The sequence below is a fragment of the Medicago truncatula genome, chromosome 4 (assembly GCF_003473485.1).
Source record: "Medicago truncatula cultivar Jemalong A17 chromosome 4, MtrunA17r5.0-ANR, whole genome shotgun sequence".
Taxonomy (NCBI): Eukaryota; Viridiplantae; Streptophyta; class Magnoliopsida; order Fabales; family Fabaceae; genus Medicago; species Medicago truncatula.
Window position 1 is genome coordinate 57,231,293 of NC_053045.1, and position 15,773 is coordinate 57,247,065.

At 35.8% G+C, this 15,773-nt stretch overlaps 2 protein-coding genes and 1 long non-coding RNA gene across 3 annotated transcripts; 1 reads left to right on the plus strand and 2 right to left on the minus strand.

The window, feature by feature from the left end:
- Positions 1–5,456: 5,456 nt before the first annotated feature.
- Positions 5,457–5,817, minus strand: LOC120580189 (uncharacterized). The gene is made up of 2 exons (XR_005645873.1): positions 5,760–5,817; positions 5,457–5,555 (listed from the first exon to the last, which is right to left on the minus strand). It is a non-coding gene; the product is annotated as an uncharacterized lncRNA (long non-coding RNA).
- A 248-nt stretch (positions 5,818–6,065) lies between these two features.
- Positions 6,066–9,057, plus strand: LOC11417773 (probable prolyl 4-hydroxylase 4). The gene is made up of 7 exons (XM_003609510.4): positions 6,066–6,393; positions 6,476–6,533; positions 6,604–6,708; positions 6,791–6,848; positions 7,691–7,866; positions 8,436–8,505; positions 8,637–9,057. Exons 1-7 carry the CDS (start codon positions 6,260–6,262, stop codon positions 8,933–8,935), a joined length of 900 nt encoding a protein of 299 aa, XP_003609558.1. The 5' UTR covers positions 6,066–6,259; the 3' UTR covers positions 8,936–9,057.
- A 420-nt stretch (positions 9,058–9,477) lies between these two features.
- On the minus strand, positions 9,478–15,150 carry LOC11422915 (uncharacterized). The gene is made up of 12 exons (XM_039833020.1): positions 14,806–15,150; positions 14,505–14,684; positions 14,210–14,320; positions 13,055–13,387; positions 12,771–12,947; positions 12,364–12,648; positions 11,992–12,114; positions 11,586–11,783; positions 11,111–11,364; positions 10,701–10,902; positions 10,023–10,328; positions 9,478–9,871 (listed from the first exon to the last, which is right to left on the minus strand). Exons 1-12 carry the CDS (start codon positions 14,983–14,985, stop codon positions 9,536–9,538), a joined length of 2,685 nt encoding a protein of 894 aa, XP_039688954.1. The 5' UTR covers positions 14,986–15,150; the 3' UTR covers positions 9,478–9,535.
- Between the last annotated feature and the right edge of the window lie 623 nt (positions 15,151–15,773).

The following is a 15,773-nucleotide window of genomic DNA, read 5'->3' on the forward strand; positions in this document are numbered from 1 at the left end:
AAAATGCCCTTCGGCAGTTAACTGCCGAAGTTTTGAGTGAACCGGCGGCAGCAAACTACCGAGGAAACTGAACATAACCAGAACGCAGAAACTCAGTTTTCCAGTATTGCTTGCTTCTTCAAAACTTCTTCCAAACCATCCAACTTCTCCAAATTCGATTTTTCAGCAAAATCAAGTGCATCATCTCCATTTAATCACAAGTAAGTATCTTGACTCATTTTTAATCATAATGTTAGTTTGGGTAGGTTTTTTTTTAAAAAAAATGGTAGTTTTCATGTGGTTAGGGTTAATGTATGAATTGAATTTTTTATGAGTGCATGTAGTTTATAATTGAATGTAGTTGGTTTAATTGATGATTGAATGATGTTATGGTATAATGTGGTTTTGATTGGTGGCAAAATAACACATTTTGAGTATGTTTGATACTTTGCACACAAAGTGTTTGATAAAATGTGTCAATGACAATTTTATTGATTATTTAGTTAGTTTAGGTATTGGATACGATCTTGATTGTAATTCGAAAACGTGTATGTTGAATTAAGTTGAATGCATATTGAAAAAGTGTATATTGAATTAGGTTGAATGTGTATATTGAATTATGTTTAGTGTAGGTTGAATGTATATGATAATGCATTTGATTTTTTGCGTTTGAATGTTAATGATAATGTGTATGTTAATGTTTAGGTTCAATCAATGTCTTTATTTTGGTAAAGTGGTTTAATGTGAAAGCGGTTATGTTTAGGTTATGTTTAGGTTGAATGTGAAAGTGTAGGTTTTGTTTAGGTTTACTGTTTGTTGATAAAGTGGTTGAATGATATTAATTTTTATTTTTTATTTTTTGTAGATATGGCCGATCAGGACCCCATTGATCCATCGAGGATGATTGGTGGTAGGCGTGCCATGACTCAGAGCCACCGCAAGGAGAGACAGATTGCCCACATCCCAAAGAGGGGTAGAGGTCGGAGGGGAGATGGCTCAGAAAGCTCTCAGGCTACACAGCCTGAGGAGTCACAGGTTGTTGACCCGTCACAGCCTGTTGACCAGACTAGGGTGGAGTACCTGAACTATCAGGATCAGGTACATCATGATGTGACGGACGGTGGATATGACCAGGATCATATACCACATGAGCAGGATGCAGGAGACAAGGATGACATTGCAGCAGCTGCTGCACCGGAGGTGTTACCTACGGACCCTCCCTTTCCTGGTGGACCGGTTGACTTGTCCTTGCTCCACTCTTATGCCGGTCATGTGGTGTTGCCACTCTGGTATAATTCAAATAATGTAAGTGTATTTTTTTTAATTGTTTTTTCTTTAAGTTAAAATATTTTCTTTAATTTAAATGTGTGTTTGTTTAATTATTATATCCACTTTTATATGTGTTTTTTTTAATTGGTTTTTCTTTATGTTAAAATATTTTCTTTAAATGTGTGTTTGTTTTTATTATTATATCCACATCTATATGTGTTTTTTTTAATTCTTTTTCTTTATGTTTAATTATTTTCTTTAAATGTGTGTTTGTTTTAATTATTATATACATTGTTATATGTTTATTTTTTTAATTCTATTTTTTATGTTTAATTGTTTTGTTTATATGTGTTTTTGTTTAAACCAAATTTATTTTTCTATTATTTCAGGTTCGTAAGACCCGCGTGCTTAAACCGATTAATCATGGGGCGAAGATTCTCACTCTCGGACGCCCTAACGGGAATGAGAATTGGTTTTGGGATGCGCTTCAGCAGAGCGGGCTACATGACTTGGTCTACTTGGGGTACTCCACCGTGCCTCATGCCCTGCTGCTTACTTTATGCGAGAGGTGGCATCCGGAGACCAGCACCTTCCACATGCCGATGGGGGAGATGACTGTGACATTGGATGATGTCGCATGTCTCATGCATCTTCCTATTGAGGGGCGGATGTTGGCCCATGGGAAGAAGATGCCCAAGCATGAGGGAGCGGCACTGCTGATGACGTATCTTGGTGTGGCCCAGCATGAGGCTGAGAAGATCTGCAACCAGGAGTACGGTGGGTACATTAGCTACCCCAGGCTGAGGGACTTCTATACCTCGTACCTTGGTAGGGCCAACGTATTGGCGGGTACGGAGGATCCTGAGGAGGTTGAGGAGCTGGAGAGGGTCAGGACATACTGCGTCCGGTGTTACCTTTTGTACTTGGTCGGATGCTTGTTGTTTGGCGATAGAAGCAACAAGCGCATCGAGCTGATATATTTGACGACCATGGCGGACGGCTACGCAGGGATGCGTAATTATTCCTAGGGAGCTATGACCCTCGCCTACCTATACGGCGAGTTGGCGGATGCATGTAGGCCTGGACACAGAGCGCTTGGGGGGAGCGTGACACTGCTCACTGTAAGAAAACTGAAATTTTATATTTATGTTAACTTTATTTTTTTGTGAACTTTTAATTTTTTGTTATATTTTTCCGTGCGTAATAATTTATAAATGTTATTTGTTTGGTTTGTGCAGGCATGGTTTTTGGCGCATTTTCCAGGGTTTTTCAGTGTTGATCTCAACACTGACTACCTGGAAAACTATCCGGTTGCAGCAAGGTGGAAGCTCCAGAAGGGTCACGGGGAGGGGATCACGTATCGGTCACTGCTCGATCGTATACAGTTAGATGATGTATGCTGGAGGCCGTACGAGGAGCACAGAGAGATCCAGGACTTCGAGGAGGTTTTCTGGTATTCTGGATGGATTATGTGCGGTGTCCGTAGGGTGTACCGTCACTTGCCCGAGAGGGTTTTGAGGCAGTACGGATACGTGCAGACCATCCCTAGACATCCGACTGATGTTAGGGACCTCCCCCCGCCTTCCATTGTGCAGATGTTCATCGACTTCCGCACTCACATGCTTAAGGCGGACGCTCGGGGTGAGCAGGCAGGAGAGGATACATGGCGGGTGGCGGATGGCTATGTCCTGTGGTACACTAGGGTGTCTCACCCTCAGATCTTGCCACCTATTCCAGGAGATCTTCCGAGGCCTGCAAATGAAGAGCAGATCATTGCAGAGCAGTGGCAGCGGTATGAGGCGAGAAGCTCGCCTGACACCTATGACATGGTTAGTGGCGCTGTTGCCTACGCTGATGCGCAGTTAGGCCAGGAGGAGGTCATGAGCATGACCCCTCAGCAGTGGTATGAGGCCATGACCCATATGAGGGAGCAGATCGCGCCGATTCTGACCAGGAGGAGAGCCCAGAGGCTGAGGAGGAGGCACCATCATCAGGATCAGGACCAGTAGTACTATTTTCCTTTTTTAGGACTTATTTTTTAGTTTTAGTCTTTTGATGACATTGACCCATATGTATATTTGTATATTTCTACTTTGATGACATTATTTTTAATTTCATGGTTTTTTTTACTTTGTTTAATGTGCAAAAATAGGTTGCTTTAATGTGCAAATATAGGTTGCTTTATGAACATAAAACATAAAAATAAGTTGAGAGTAGGAAAAATAGGGACGAGAGAGAACTTGAGAGAACTTGACAGAATATAATATAAGTGTCCCGTTGATTTGCTCGCAATTCGTGAAAGAAGAATTGGCGAAGATTTGAGAGAACTTGAGAACTTTGTGAAGTATGTTCAGTTTTCCTCGGCAGTTAACTACCGAGGTTTTCTACGACAGTTTTCTTCGGCAGTTAACTGCCGAAATTTTCTCAAATCCGGCTGCAGTTAACTGCCGAGGAAAACCTCGGTAGTTAACTGCCGAGGATCTTCTGCACTACAAAATCTGGCAGAATCTCCTCTCATCCATTATTGATCTTATCTTCCAAAATTTCTTCAAATGTCTCTCCAATTCTCTCTAACAAACACAACCAAATCCAACAAACTTTATTCAACAAAATCACAAGTAAGTAATTATAATGCTATTAACTTACATTTTAGTTGTTATAAATGTTATTATTTTTTAGTTTTTGAGTACATTTATTATTTTTTAGTAGATTTACATGTTATAATTAAATTTTAGGGTATATGTTAGTTGATTAATGTTGTTAAAATATTTGCATGATGTTTATGTTATATGATATAAATTTTTTTATTTTAGTAAGAGTATATGATTTATAATTTTAGGGTTATTTTTATGAATTTTAGAGTGTATGTATAATGTGTTTTTGATTGATTGTTTTTAGTTTCTTATTGTGTAGATTTAAAACAATGGCGGGGTGGATCGACGTTCATGCGCAATTCAACGGCGGAGAACCTCAGAGGTTGAAGGTTCGGTGCCTTGGTGTAACATTAAGAGATCTCAAGGATACACTGACTGAATTCAACCAAGTAGTCAACCCCAGAGACACAAGGATGGTGGAACACATTTGGTATAAACGTCCAACACTCGACGAGGGGAGAGTATCATTCAGTTGGGTGGAATTAACGAACGACAAAAACGTGACGACCATGTTTTGGGAGCACAACATGTTCCAGTGGATCGATATGCGGGTGAAGTTGCTTAGATCAACTGAAGATATCGTCAAAAGTTTGATTCCGCCACAAGATCGTCATTAGTTAGGGTAAGGTGCATTCCAACTACAACATTTGTATTCCTTTGAATGAGGTAATTCAAACTTGTCAAACAACAGGACTCAAGCATTTCGCAAGCACCTCATGTTTCTCCTTTGAAAATATTAAATTTTTGTTATGCTGGTTTAGATGAAGGTATTAAGTGTCAAGGATTGAACCTCAATTCGGTGGCACTTGAATACCATCATCTAAAGCAAGCCTCACAAAAATTTATTATTTTCAAAGGGAAAACATGAGGTGTTTGGCGAAATGCTTGAGTCTTGTTGTTTTGCAGGTTTGAATTTATCCCATTCAAAGGTAACACAATTGTTGGGGTTGGAATGCACATTCCAACTGCAACAATTGTCTTACCCTGGATGGGGCAATTCAAACTTGTTAATCGGCAGGACTCCAGTATTCGATGAGCATCTTGGACAATGGTATTCAAGTGTCAAGGAATACACCTCATTCTTTTGACACTTGAATACCATCGTTCAAGATGCTTATCGAATACTGGAGTCCTGCTGCTTAGCAAGTTTGAATTTGCCCCATTCAGTGGTAAGATGATTGTTGCAGCTGGAAGGTAAATTTCGGAATGTAATGTAAAATGCAATGTAATGTGATAACATATATTTTGTTTTGAATGGAACAATAATTATCTTATTTTGTTTTCAAATTTATTTATTCCAAATGCAATTTTATTCTAAATACCATAATGTCAAACAAAATGTGCGCGACACAAAAATAAAACATAAAAAAATCCAAAACAATTAGGCATTAAAAGCCATTACATTCATTCTTCCTCGTCACACAAATCAATCGGCTTGTCCGCTACAGTCCCTGCGGTACCTTGTTTTGGTTGAGGACCGAAATAGCATGTCCTCCCGCTCCTCCTCAACCTCGAGTGATTGTACACCGGCACCTTCGAACCCTTCTTTTTTTTCGGAACCATCGCAAACAATTCCATGCCATGTCATAGGTGACTTTTCTTTTTTCGTCTCATCATCGTGAACGTTACCCTGATTCTGATTCTGAGACATATCTACATTTAAAAAAATATGGCGATCAATTCAACCTACACTAACCTAAACTATCCTAACAATTCTAACCATTCTAACCTAAACTATCCTAACATATCATAAAATCAACAAATCAATATAATCGAACCTATATAATCGAAATTTAACAAAAAATAACATACAATTCGACCACAAAGCAACTATTGCATAGGATTCAAAAAACTTACTTGTTTTTGTGATTAAAATTGGCTTCTAATGGCTTCAAATGACTCAAAATCGCACCTTCAAAAATTAAAAACGCAACAATGGAGTTTTGGAAACTCCTATGAAGTTCTGATCTTATAACATTCTCCTCGGCAGTTAACTACCGAGGTTTTCCTCGGCACTTAAATGCCGCCGGTGTCCCAAAAACTTCGGCAGTTAACTGCCGCCAGTTCCTAAAAACCTCGGTAGCAAACTGCCGAAGGGCATTTTGGTATTTTACTCGTGTGGCACAACCAAACTATATGTGGGAACAGCAATTCTCAAAAGACACCGCTACCAAAAAAGAAAGATTAAACGATTCCTTAATATGCGGGCATCAATCATCATGACTAGTTAACAATTGAAGCAAAAAATTAAAGTTGAGCTAAAGAGTTGCCGACCAAACACATCCATCCATCCCGCTCGGCGTTAGAACATAGACAAATATCCGGAAAAAATTGAACTGATAGAATCCAAATCTGAAATGAGTAGAGTACTTTGTTTTTTGCTGTTCCTGGTTCTCATCATCCAAACGGATGAAGTTCAAAGTTCCTACGCTGGTTCAGCTAGTTCCATCATCAACCCTTCCAAAGTCAAACAAATTTCATGGATTCCAAGGTCTCTTTCCTATTCTTCAATCAAACTCTCTATATTTTCCAATTCGTTAATTAACTTTATCATACTCAATTCCATTGTGCAGAGCTTTTGTTTATCAAGGTTTTCTCACCGACTTGGAATGCGATCACTTGATTTCTTTAGTAAGTATCGGAATCTCTTTATGCAATATTCATATCATGTAACTAACTTAATCGTTTTTTGTTTGTTTAGGCGAAATCAGAGTTGAAGAGATCTGCTGTTGCGGATAATCTTTCAGGAGATAGTCAATTAAGTGATGTTCGAACAAGCTCTGGCATGTTCATTTCCAAAAACAAGGTTACTTTCTTTCTGAATCTATTTTTTTTTTTTTTTTCATTTATATTTCGCTTACTTTTTTTTTTTATTTGTTTATTGATAGGATCCTATTGTTTCTGGTATTGAGGACAGGATTTCAGCCTGGACCTTTCTTCCTAAAGGTACTTCATACTCTTGAGTCTTGTTAATGTTCATGCTATTTTTATTGGGTAAAACCAAGTCACATATTAAAGATGAAATGAAATGTAGATTCACATAGTCATTATGTTCGGTTGTTCGTTGCAATGAGAATACGAGAGCTATATTCAATAAACAAGTGAAACCTAGGAAAAAAAGGTAAAATTATGTTGCCAGTTTAATTAAGTAAATTAAAATAAGCTACCCCATACTCACTTGATAAGTGATGCATTGTTTCAGGATCAACAGGGTAATTCATTCATTTATGATTAAATAGTTAGTTGGTTTAAATATGCATATGGTCCCTACAAATATTAGGTGTTTTAGTATTATTGGTTTTAGTCCTTGCCAATATCTATTTTTTGTTTTTGATCCTTGTTGTTTTGTTTTAGTCCTTGTAAAACTTATTCACATTGGATTTGGTCCTTTTAATATGCATATTAATTGATTTTAGCTCCTCAAAATAAGGATTAAACTTATTTTAATATGAATAGATTTTACGCGGACTGAAACAAAACAGTAAGGATCAAAACAAAATATTCTATATTTGCAAGGAGTGAAACCAAAAACGACAATTTTAAAGGGACCAAAACCCAAACACTTGATATTTGCAGGGACCATTTGAATATTTAAGCCTAGTTTCTTTATACAAATTATCCTTATGCTTCATATTGTATAAATTGCAAAGGCAGTGTTTGAAGAAAAGAATGAACTTCTACTTGAATGATCTGTTAAAATGTGATAACTTTCCTACCTATCTAACTATCTATAATGAAGCAATTAGGCACTAATCACTCTCCTTGTACTATTTGTGGTTAAATTTCAGAAAATGGAGAAGACATACAAGTATTGAGATATGAGCATGGACAGAAATATGACCCTCATTATGATTACTTTGCTGATAAAGTTAATATAGTTCAGGGTGGACATCGCCTCGCAACTGTTCTCATGTATCTCACCAATGTGACCAAAGGCGGTGAAACTGTGTTTCCAGAAGCAGAGGTATGTACAGTAAATTAGATGTGTTTATCATGAGAATTGAAAATGTATTATTTTCTTGATCGAATGACCTCTGGTGTCCTGCTGGATTCCCATCGTGCAGTTATCTTGTGCCAATTCAATCTATGAATAATTCTGTTTTTTATTCTGCTTAAATTTATTGCATGAGATGTATATGTAGTTTTTTTTTATCATATTCTGTCTAGGACTCTGGATGCTAGTATTCTATTTCTACGACACTAGATAGTAAAAGCCTTAGAAACTGAGTACAAAGTTTGGAGGAAATACAAGTCAGTGTGTATTACTGGGTCAACCGGGGCTGGGTACTCAGACAGGCAGTATATATTGGCTGACTGTACTTATAAGGATGCATGTTTTGCACTTTGATCATATTTCTACTTGTAGTCTTGGAGGATACCGTCTTTTGTTCATATTATACTCTCAGTGTCCTCTTCTCTGGTTGTTTCCTATTCATAGGGTGGATCTGATAGTTTCAAAGAGGCCATTTATACTTTTATTACCAATACTGATAGCTAATTTTAATAGCTTATGGATTTTCATTCGGCTTACAGGAACCTCCACGTCGCAGAGGTTCTAAAAAAAGTAGTGATCTCTCTGAGTGTGCCAAAAAAGGAATAGCAGGTAGGAAACTGGATACGTAATTACTTTTATTATGGGTTTTCCCTCAATTATTATTCTTTCATGTACAGTTTTTGCTAGTCATTTTATGCTGAATGATTGTTGTTTTTCTCTTATTACCTGGCATTGCATAGTGAAACCACGTAGAGGGGATGCACTTCTTTTCTTCAGTCTTGACACAAATGCTATCCCGGACACTAATAGTCTCCATGCCGGATGCCCAGTACTCGAAGGGGAGAAATGGTCAGCGACAAAGTGGATTCATGTAGACTCGTTTGATAAGATTGTAGGTGCTGGAGGGGGCTGCTCCGATCAGCATGATAGCTGCGAGAGGTGGGCTTCCCTTGGAGAATGCACTAACAATCCTGTGTATATGGTTGGATCTTCAGACCTACCTGGATACTGTAGGAAGAGCTGTAAAGCATGCTTGTAATTTTACTGAATGCTTTCTGTTTGAGCTTATAAAAACAACAATTGCAAGGTGAAGGTTGTATTAAAAAATAACTTATTTGTAAAAATGTTTTACACAAAATAGAAGTTTTGTTTTTGAGATAATCATGAAGTACTTATTTCCATTGTAAATGTTATTCTTTCTTGCAATTAATATTCAAAGTAACTTTGTTCAAAAAACAAATATTCAAAGTACTTCTCAAATGATATAATTAAGTCGCTTATTATTTAGCATTTTTTTATGTACACAAGACAGCGTTAAACTGAAGTTTTGGTTAGTGCTGTTATTCTAATTAACTAAAAATTATTGATAATAAGTTGATAACAATAATAATTAGGTGTTTTCAATAGTATAATAATTCCTTTAACCTTTTTAGAGTGAAGTCTAGCATTTTCTATGCAAAAAGTCTTTTTTCCCTTTGTCTTTTATCCTCCGATTTGAGAAAATGCCCTTAATAATCCGAAGTTCGATATATTTAACTTTGGTGTTAAATGAAAATTGTTGAGTGATATAAGAATACTAGAGAGTTGTACGAATTGTGTAATTTAATATTATTTTTTTCATAAACTATTCAACAATATTCTAATTATAGCCATGGAATTGAGCACATTTTTCTTTACTAGGCTCATCATCATGAGGATGTCTCCACTTTGTTGTTTGTTCATCAAAGCTTCCTACCTTAGCTGACTGATACTGATCACCAAGCTTGTTTGCATACAAATTATAATAAGCCTTTTCCTCCACATTGCTTAATATTCGGACTAACTTTCCATTTTTCTCATCCACCACCATTTTTCCGTCAGTTGATTCAATGCCACTAGCTAAGACTTTAATGTGCTTCACCTCAAATTTCGGCTTCAGGCTTGAAGCCTTTTCAGCCAAGACTACTGCACCTAGAATTTCTCCTAGGAATGTGTCCTGCAAACGCATATGCTTAAATAAAAGGAACAATGTATAATTAACTGTAATTTATGTTAGTTACACTCCTTTGTATCTAAACATAAGTATTGAAGTCACTATTTAAAAGAAAGATTGAGCTTGAAAATTAATTATGGATAAAAACTTATACCATATGGTGATATCTGTCATGAATTTGCTTCAAATGGTATAGGCTTGACAACAGACGCTTGGAAAATGCAACCTCTGGTGTTTTTCTTGTCCCGTGCAGCCTACCTATAAACGTTGCAAACAAACTCACTCTACGCTGAATACTCAATGGAATGAGTGTGATGTTAACTTCTGATTCAAACACTGTTTTGGCCGCTAAAGGATCTAGGAACATGTTGAATTCTGCATATTGGTTTGAAGGGACTGAAAAAACATTTCCTTTGTCTTCTGTATTCCTGCTGATGTGTCCTCCCACTACATAAACCTCCTGCAGCATTTTGGAATTCTTTTAAGCAACAGTGTTTCAACTTTTTCACCTAAAAAATGCTTGACGCAATAATTTTAAATATTCAAATTGGTTAAGCATACTTTTAGTATTATAAAATATCCTTCTATCAAGTTCAAGTGTAGTCCTACAAAAATTTCATTGATGTTTAATTTTCAATTTGATGATTTTGATTAAAATTTTCATTCATTTTTGGTCCCTGAAATCACCAAATTGAAGATCAACATTGATGATAGGGACAAAAATATATTTGAATATTAAGTATAAGTGTTATCTGAAAGCTAACTTTTTAACACAATGACTATACGAGCAGCATATTGTTCTGGTTGATAATACAAAAGTACTAATGCTTACCTTAATTCTTGAGCTTATGTTAGTCATTGAAACAACCTTTGCCAAATTAGTTAAGGGTCCATTGGTTAATACTGTAATATTGGACCCTGGTTTCATTGTTTGCAATACAGACTCCCAAACTTCCATAGCTAGTGGTTGTCTAAGTTCAAGATGATCTGTATCCCGTGGGGCACCAAACTTCACAGATTTTTCTCCGGTATACCTGAAATAATTCATAGTGTATCAGTCCTTTGCTGGTAACAAATCCATAGAATGTGCATGAAAACACAGTGTTTGGATCATTTGCAGTGGCTGTACTTGACATGTAATCCCAATGTTAGTTTCGTCTAGTAATACCATTTCAATAATTTATGATGCATCATAATGCTAGCTTAAGAGAAATAGTTAGCACGGAAGTTACTAAAATGCACCTTCTCGGGCTGCGAGGTAGATGTCGAGCCAGACCATAAAGAGTGTCAGAATCGAGGTACCCCCCACTCCCATGAGGAATGGCTTTAACATACTTGCAATCTCCAACGACTGGGAGTATTGGATCTTCCTGATTCATTGCAAAAACATCTCCTAGACCAACTGGTATATCGTCACGACCCATCATGTGAAGTATGTCATAAACTATGTCTATTGTTGCTGCATCTGCCCATCCAGTAGGACTCACAATGATTGCCTAATACCAAATTTGCATGTAACCCGAATTAAATGTTGCTATAATGTGCCTCTACAATAAAATAGTTTAAATGCAAATAATGCAACAGAGTAAAACATGTCTCTACAATATAATTACTCAAATGCAATTGGGAACCTTTTTCCTATCTTGGAGTGATAATATTTGATTTCTTGTAAAACAAGTAATTGAAAGAATCAACTAGGAAAGAAAAACAAGAATACCTTTAGGTCGATTACTTGAACAGGCACTTTAAGAAGGTAAAATAGAGCTAGAAAATCTCCTGCACTCATGTCCATGTCAAACAAAACAGGTTTTCCTAATCTTTTATTATGAATGTCTGGTTTGTAAGTTACTTTTTTGTAGCATGGAAACTGTGTGGTGAAGTTGTACCTCCCTGCTTGTTGTGGTTGCTTGAGAACCTTTGACCCACCAACAAATCAAAGTCAAATTCAAATTCAGTTTATTACTATCATTTTAAGAATCCAATGGAAGTCAGATCATAAATGATTCTATTATTAGTTTCTTTTGAGATGATTTATTTACCATGTAAGTATGTGTTTTTCTTTCTAAAACAACGTGATTAATTTAAATGCTTCGAAATATATACCCAAAAAAAAGTGAACATACATTTAAAAAGTTTATGAAATATTCCCTGTCAAGCGAACTTCCAACATCTTGGTTAGGCTTTGCTTTTGTAGCAACAAGTACCCTCACCGAGTCTTCACCACGTACCTCTTTTGTGTAACCATCCTATAGAATACATGTTACAATTCATTATACTAGTATACCACTTCTAGAAAAAATAGAATTAGTGGCCAAAATTGGGGACTGAAAAAAAGAAATATCGTTCAATTTTTTATTTCTAGCGAGGAAATTAGAGACGAATTTCATATATTTTATTTGTAAATTTTATCTGCTAATTTAATTTTTCGAGTAGCGTGTGTGCATGCGATTATGAGGAACAAGTTTAATTTACAACCTAAAAGAACAATCAACTACCTGACATTTTCCTTTGCCGTTCTTCACAAAGCAATAAGGATCTCTGAGTCCTTGTTGAATATGACCACTAAGGACACCACCTTTTTCAAGATTGAACTTAGGAACTTTTAGGCCATTAAATAATGGATTGGAGCCATCTGATATCCCATATGGTTTATTTGAGGCAATTACAGTAATGTTCATATACTCCATTTCAGCAAATTCATTTTCTCCTTTATGGTTATTGGATTTACTCATGATGGACACGGCTATACCAGCCATGAAAGAGTCCCACATGAAATAACTCTGTTAGAAATAAGTGATTTTGAATATTAGTTAATAAATTAAAATCGATCAAACATGTAACACTTAATTAGTAACTTAATATCACAGGCATGTATAAATATAAATTAATTAAGAGATATTACCGAATAGAATTCATCATCAAACCAAGTATCACGAGTTATTTTCAAGGATTTGAAACAATATTGTGTCTCATATGTGTCTTGACTCTTTTCAAATGCTTCAAAGAATTCCTTAGTGATAGGGATTGTGTTTGATGCATCAATAGGAACAAGGGTGATAGGAAGTCCAGAATGAATCACCTACATATAAAACGATGTTTACTTTTTGGTCACAAACATAGCTTATGGGGCAATGATTGTGCAACTTTGGGGCAATGCAGTGATGATTAATAAAGAATGTGTATGACCTGGTATGCTGCAAAAGGGTCTCCAAAGATGTTGTATTCTGCATAAGGGTTAGTATTAAAATCTGTAAACAAATTTCCACGGTCACCACACTGCTGAGGCACACAAGATGAAGCATTTTTGGGACAACAACCAGTTGGATTGCTTGATCTTACACCTCCACCCATTATATAAATATGTTCCACATTTTTCTTAAGGTGTGGATTATTCATTAGGAAAATTGCAACATTTGTATGAGCTCCCATCATAAACAAAGTTGTGGGACCTGCAGACACTTTTTCAATCAACACTTGTTGAGCAGTTGGTTGCTCTAGTGGTGTATATTTCCTTTTTCCCTGATGCCATGATCAAATTAGCAAGAAACTATTGAGTATCATAAGTAACTAGAGTACTAGACTATAAATACTACCAGAAAAAGGTTGAAATAGCAACCATATTTTAGACACTGGAAAATGAAAAATTCATTACAAATCTTTTCGCTTAGTGTTTAAGACACATAATTTAGAGAACAATTTTATTTTTTCTGCATCTAATTTTTATCGTCATTTAACCTCTCCTTTCTTTCCTGATAGTGATATATGTTAATAATAGGGTAATTCATGTTAGTTAGTTAGATAACTTGCAACACAAGTAACTGTCATTGGTTGTTAGTTAATTAGTGATAACGTTTTTCAGTTTTGGTCAAAGTGTAAAGTGAATTGAGTATGAGCTAGTGTAAATATAAGTGATAATCAATAACAATTTATACTTGTGAAATCACTCTTCCACAATTATTCCTCTCATCCTCTCTTTTCTCTTTCAAAGTAATCACAATAGTCTGTGTGTTTACAAAGTGAATCAAATGCTTGTTCCAACAATATAAATAAGGTTTAACTATATCAAAGGTCCTTGAACCATTTAAAAATTCTTAAATAAGTTTCTGAATTTTATAAACTATATTATTGAATCTTTGAAAAAATTTATGGTACTTGCTCTAAAAAAAGGCCTATGTAAGTGGGACACTAATGGTGTAAACATGATTCCTAATCATATTGTATGGAAAAAAATAATTGATGTTGAAATATAATGTGATTGGATGTCTGTATAATACTATTAATTAAATTCATAAATAAATACACGCATGTAACCACATGCTATATTACACGGTAGTATTATACCTGTGGTAGGAAAGCTTTCCTGATACCGTAGTTTGCATCGACATCTAAACGTCCTCCAAGCCCTATAGGAATGGTCTGCCTGTATCTACATCCTCCTGTTGTTGTCATTCCCTAATTCAATCAAGTGGCGTATATGTCAGATACAATCCATTAACAAGAATTATTATTGAATTAATAATACACTTCCCCAATTGTTGCGCATTTATTTACTTCGATAAAATGTCTTTTTAATGTGGGACTCATAACACAATATTCGGTGACAGTATGAAAACGGGAAGAAAAAAAAAACTATTACCTGATCTATAATTGGAAGATATCCACCAACATTTGGGAGTATGGTACCATTTGGTAGTATTCCACCCTCTCCTCCAACTCCAACAGCAATATCATCTCTCCCCATCATGTAAAGTAAGTCATAAATTTGGTTAACAACATGACCTGCACTACTCCATGTATTGGCATTGATGGTCACTGCCTGCACATTGAGCATAAAGGAGAAAATATAAGAGGCCAAAATCGTTCAGAAAATAGTACAGGCCAAAATCACACAATTGTGACATTGGATCAAATATGCAATTAAGCTATCATGTATGCACCTCTAATTGAAACTCTGAAGTATTGAGCTTGAGAAGGTAGAGTAGAGCAAATAAATCGTCGGTAGCAACATCTGTATCAACAACAATCCGATGAGGCTTGCAGTCGACTACAGCTGCTACTCCTATCACACTTCCTATAATCAACAACACTATTACTACAGCTGCAGACCTCGGCAGCATTATTCGATCTCCGCTCAGAAAGAAACTAAAACAAGCACGGTTGTTCTATTACTGTCTTGAACCAGTGTACTTAATTTGACATTTAGATGATGTGATTAACAACAATAAAACGCTATTTATTTACAACTAGCTAACACTATTATTTATTATAGCTTAATTTGATGCTGTCACTCTCACTTTCATTCCAGCTGAACCGACAAACAACATTAAAAAGAAAACACAAGTGTGTGTATATTATTTGAAATTTTTGAATTGAACAGAGTCAGAGGTAGCAAAGGAAGACCAAATTAACAAAAAAGTTGAAGTCTTCTTTCTTTGATAAACAATAGAGTTCGTTGTACTATTATAATAATGTGGTTAACACGAAAAGCAAGTTTTATTGCACGGTATTACACTTTTTATTGGGTGGCGTATTGTTAAAGATGCCCTCCTTATGGGCGAGTCATTAACTTTTAGCCATTAATATAATAAATATTATAAGGGTTATGCCAAAAAATGTTCTAAGAGCATTGTATAAAAAACCATAAAAAGAAATATTGTCTTGAAAATATAATTCAAACACTTTTTAAAGTAATTAATTCACAACTTTCTATACAAAAATAACCTCTTTTGAGTGTTTAAACAACACATTTACAACACTTGTTGGCATTTTCCATATTAAAATCATGTGGATCACTCATATTACAAATCCATTCAAACACATACTAATCTACAAATGCAACCACTCAAGAGTTCATAATACAATATAATTATAAATATCCTAGTTGTTCTCCAAACACAATACACAA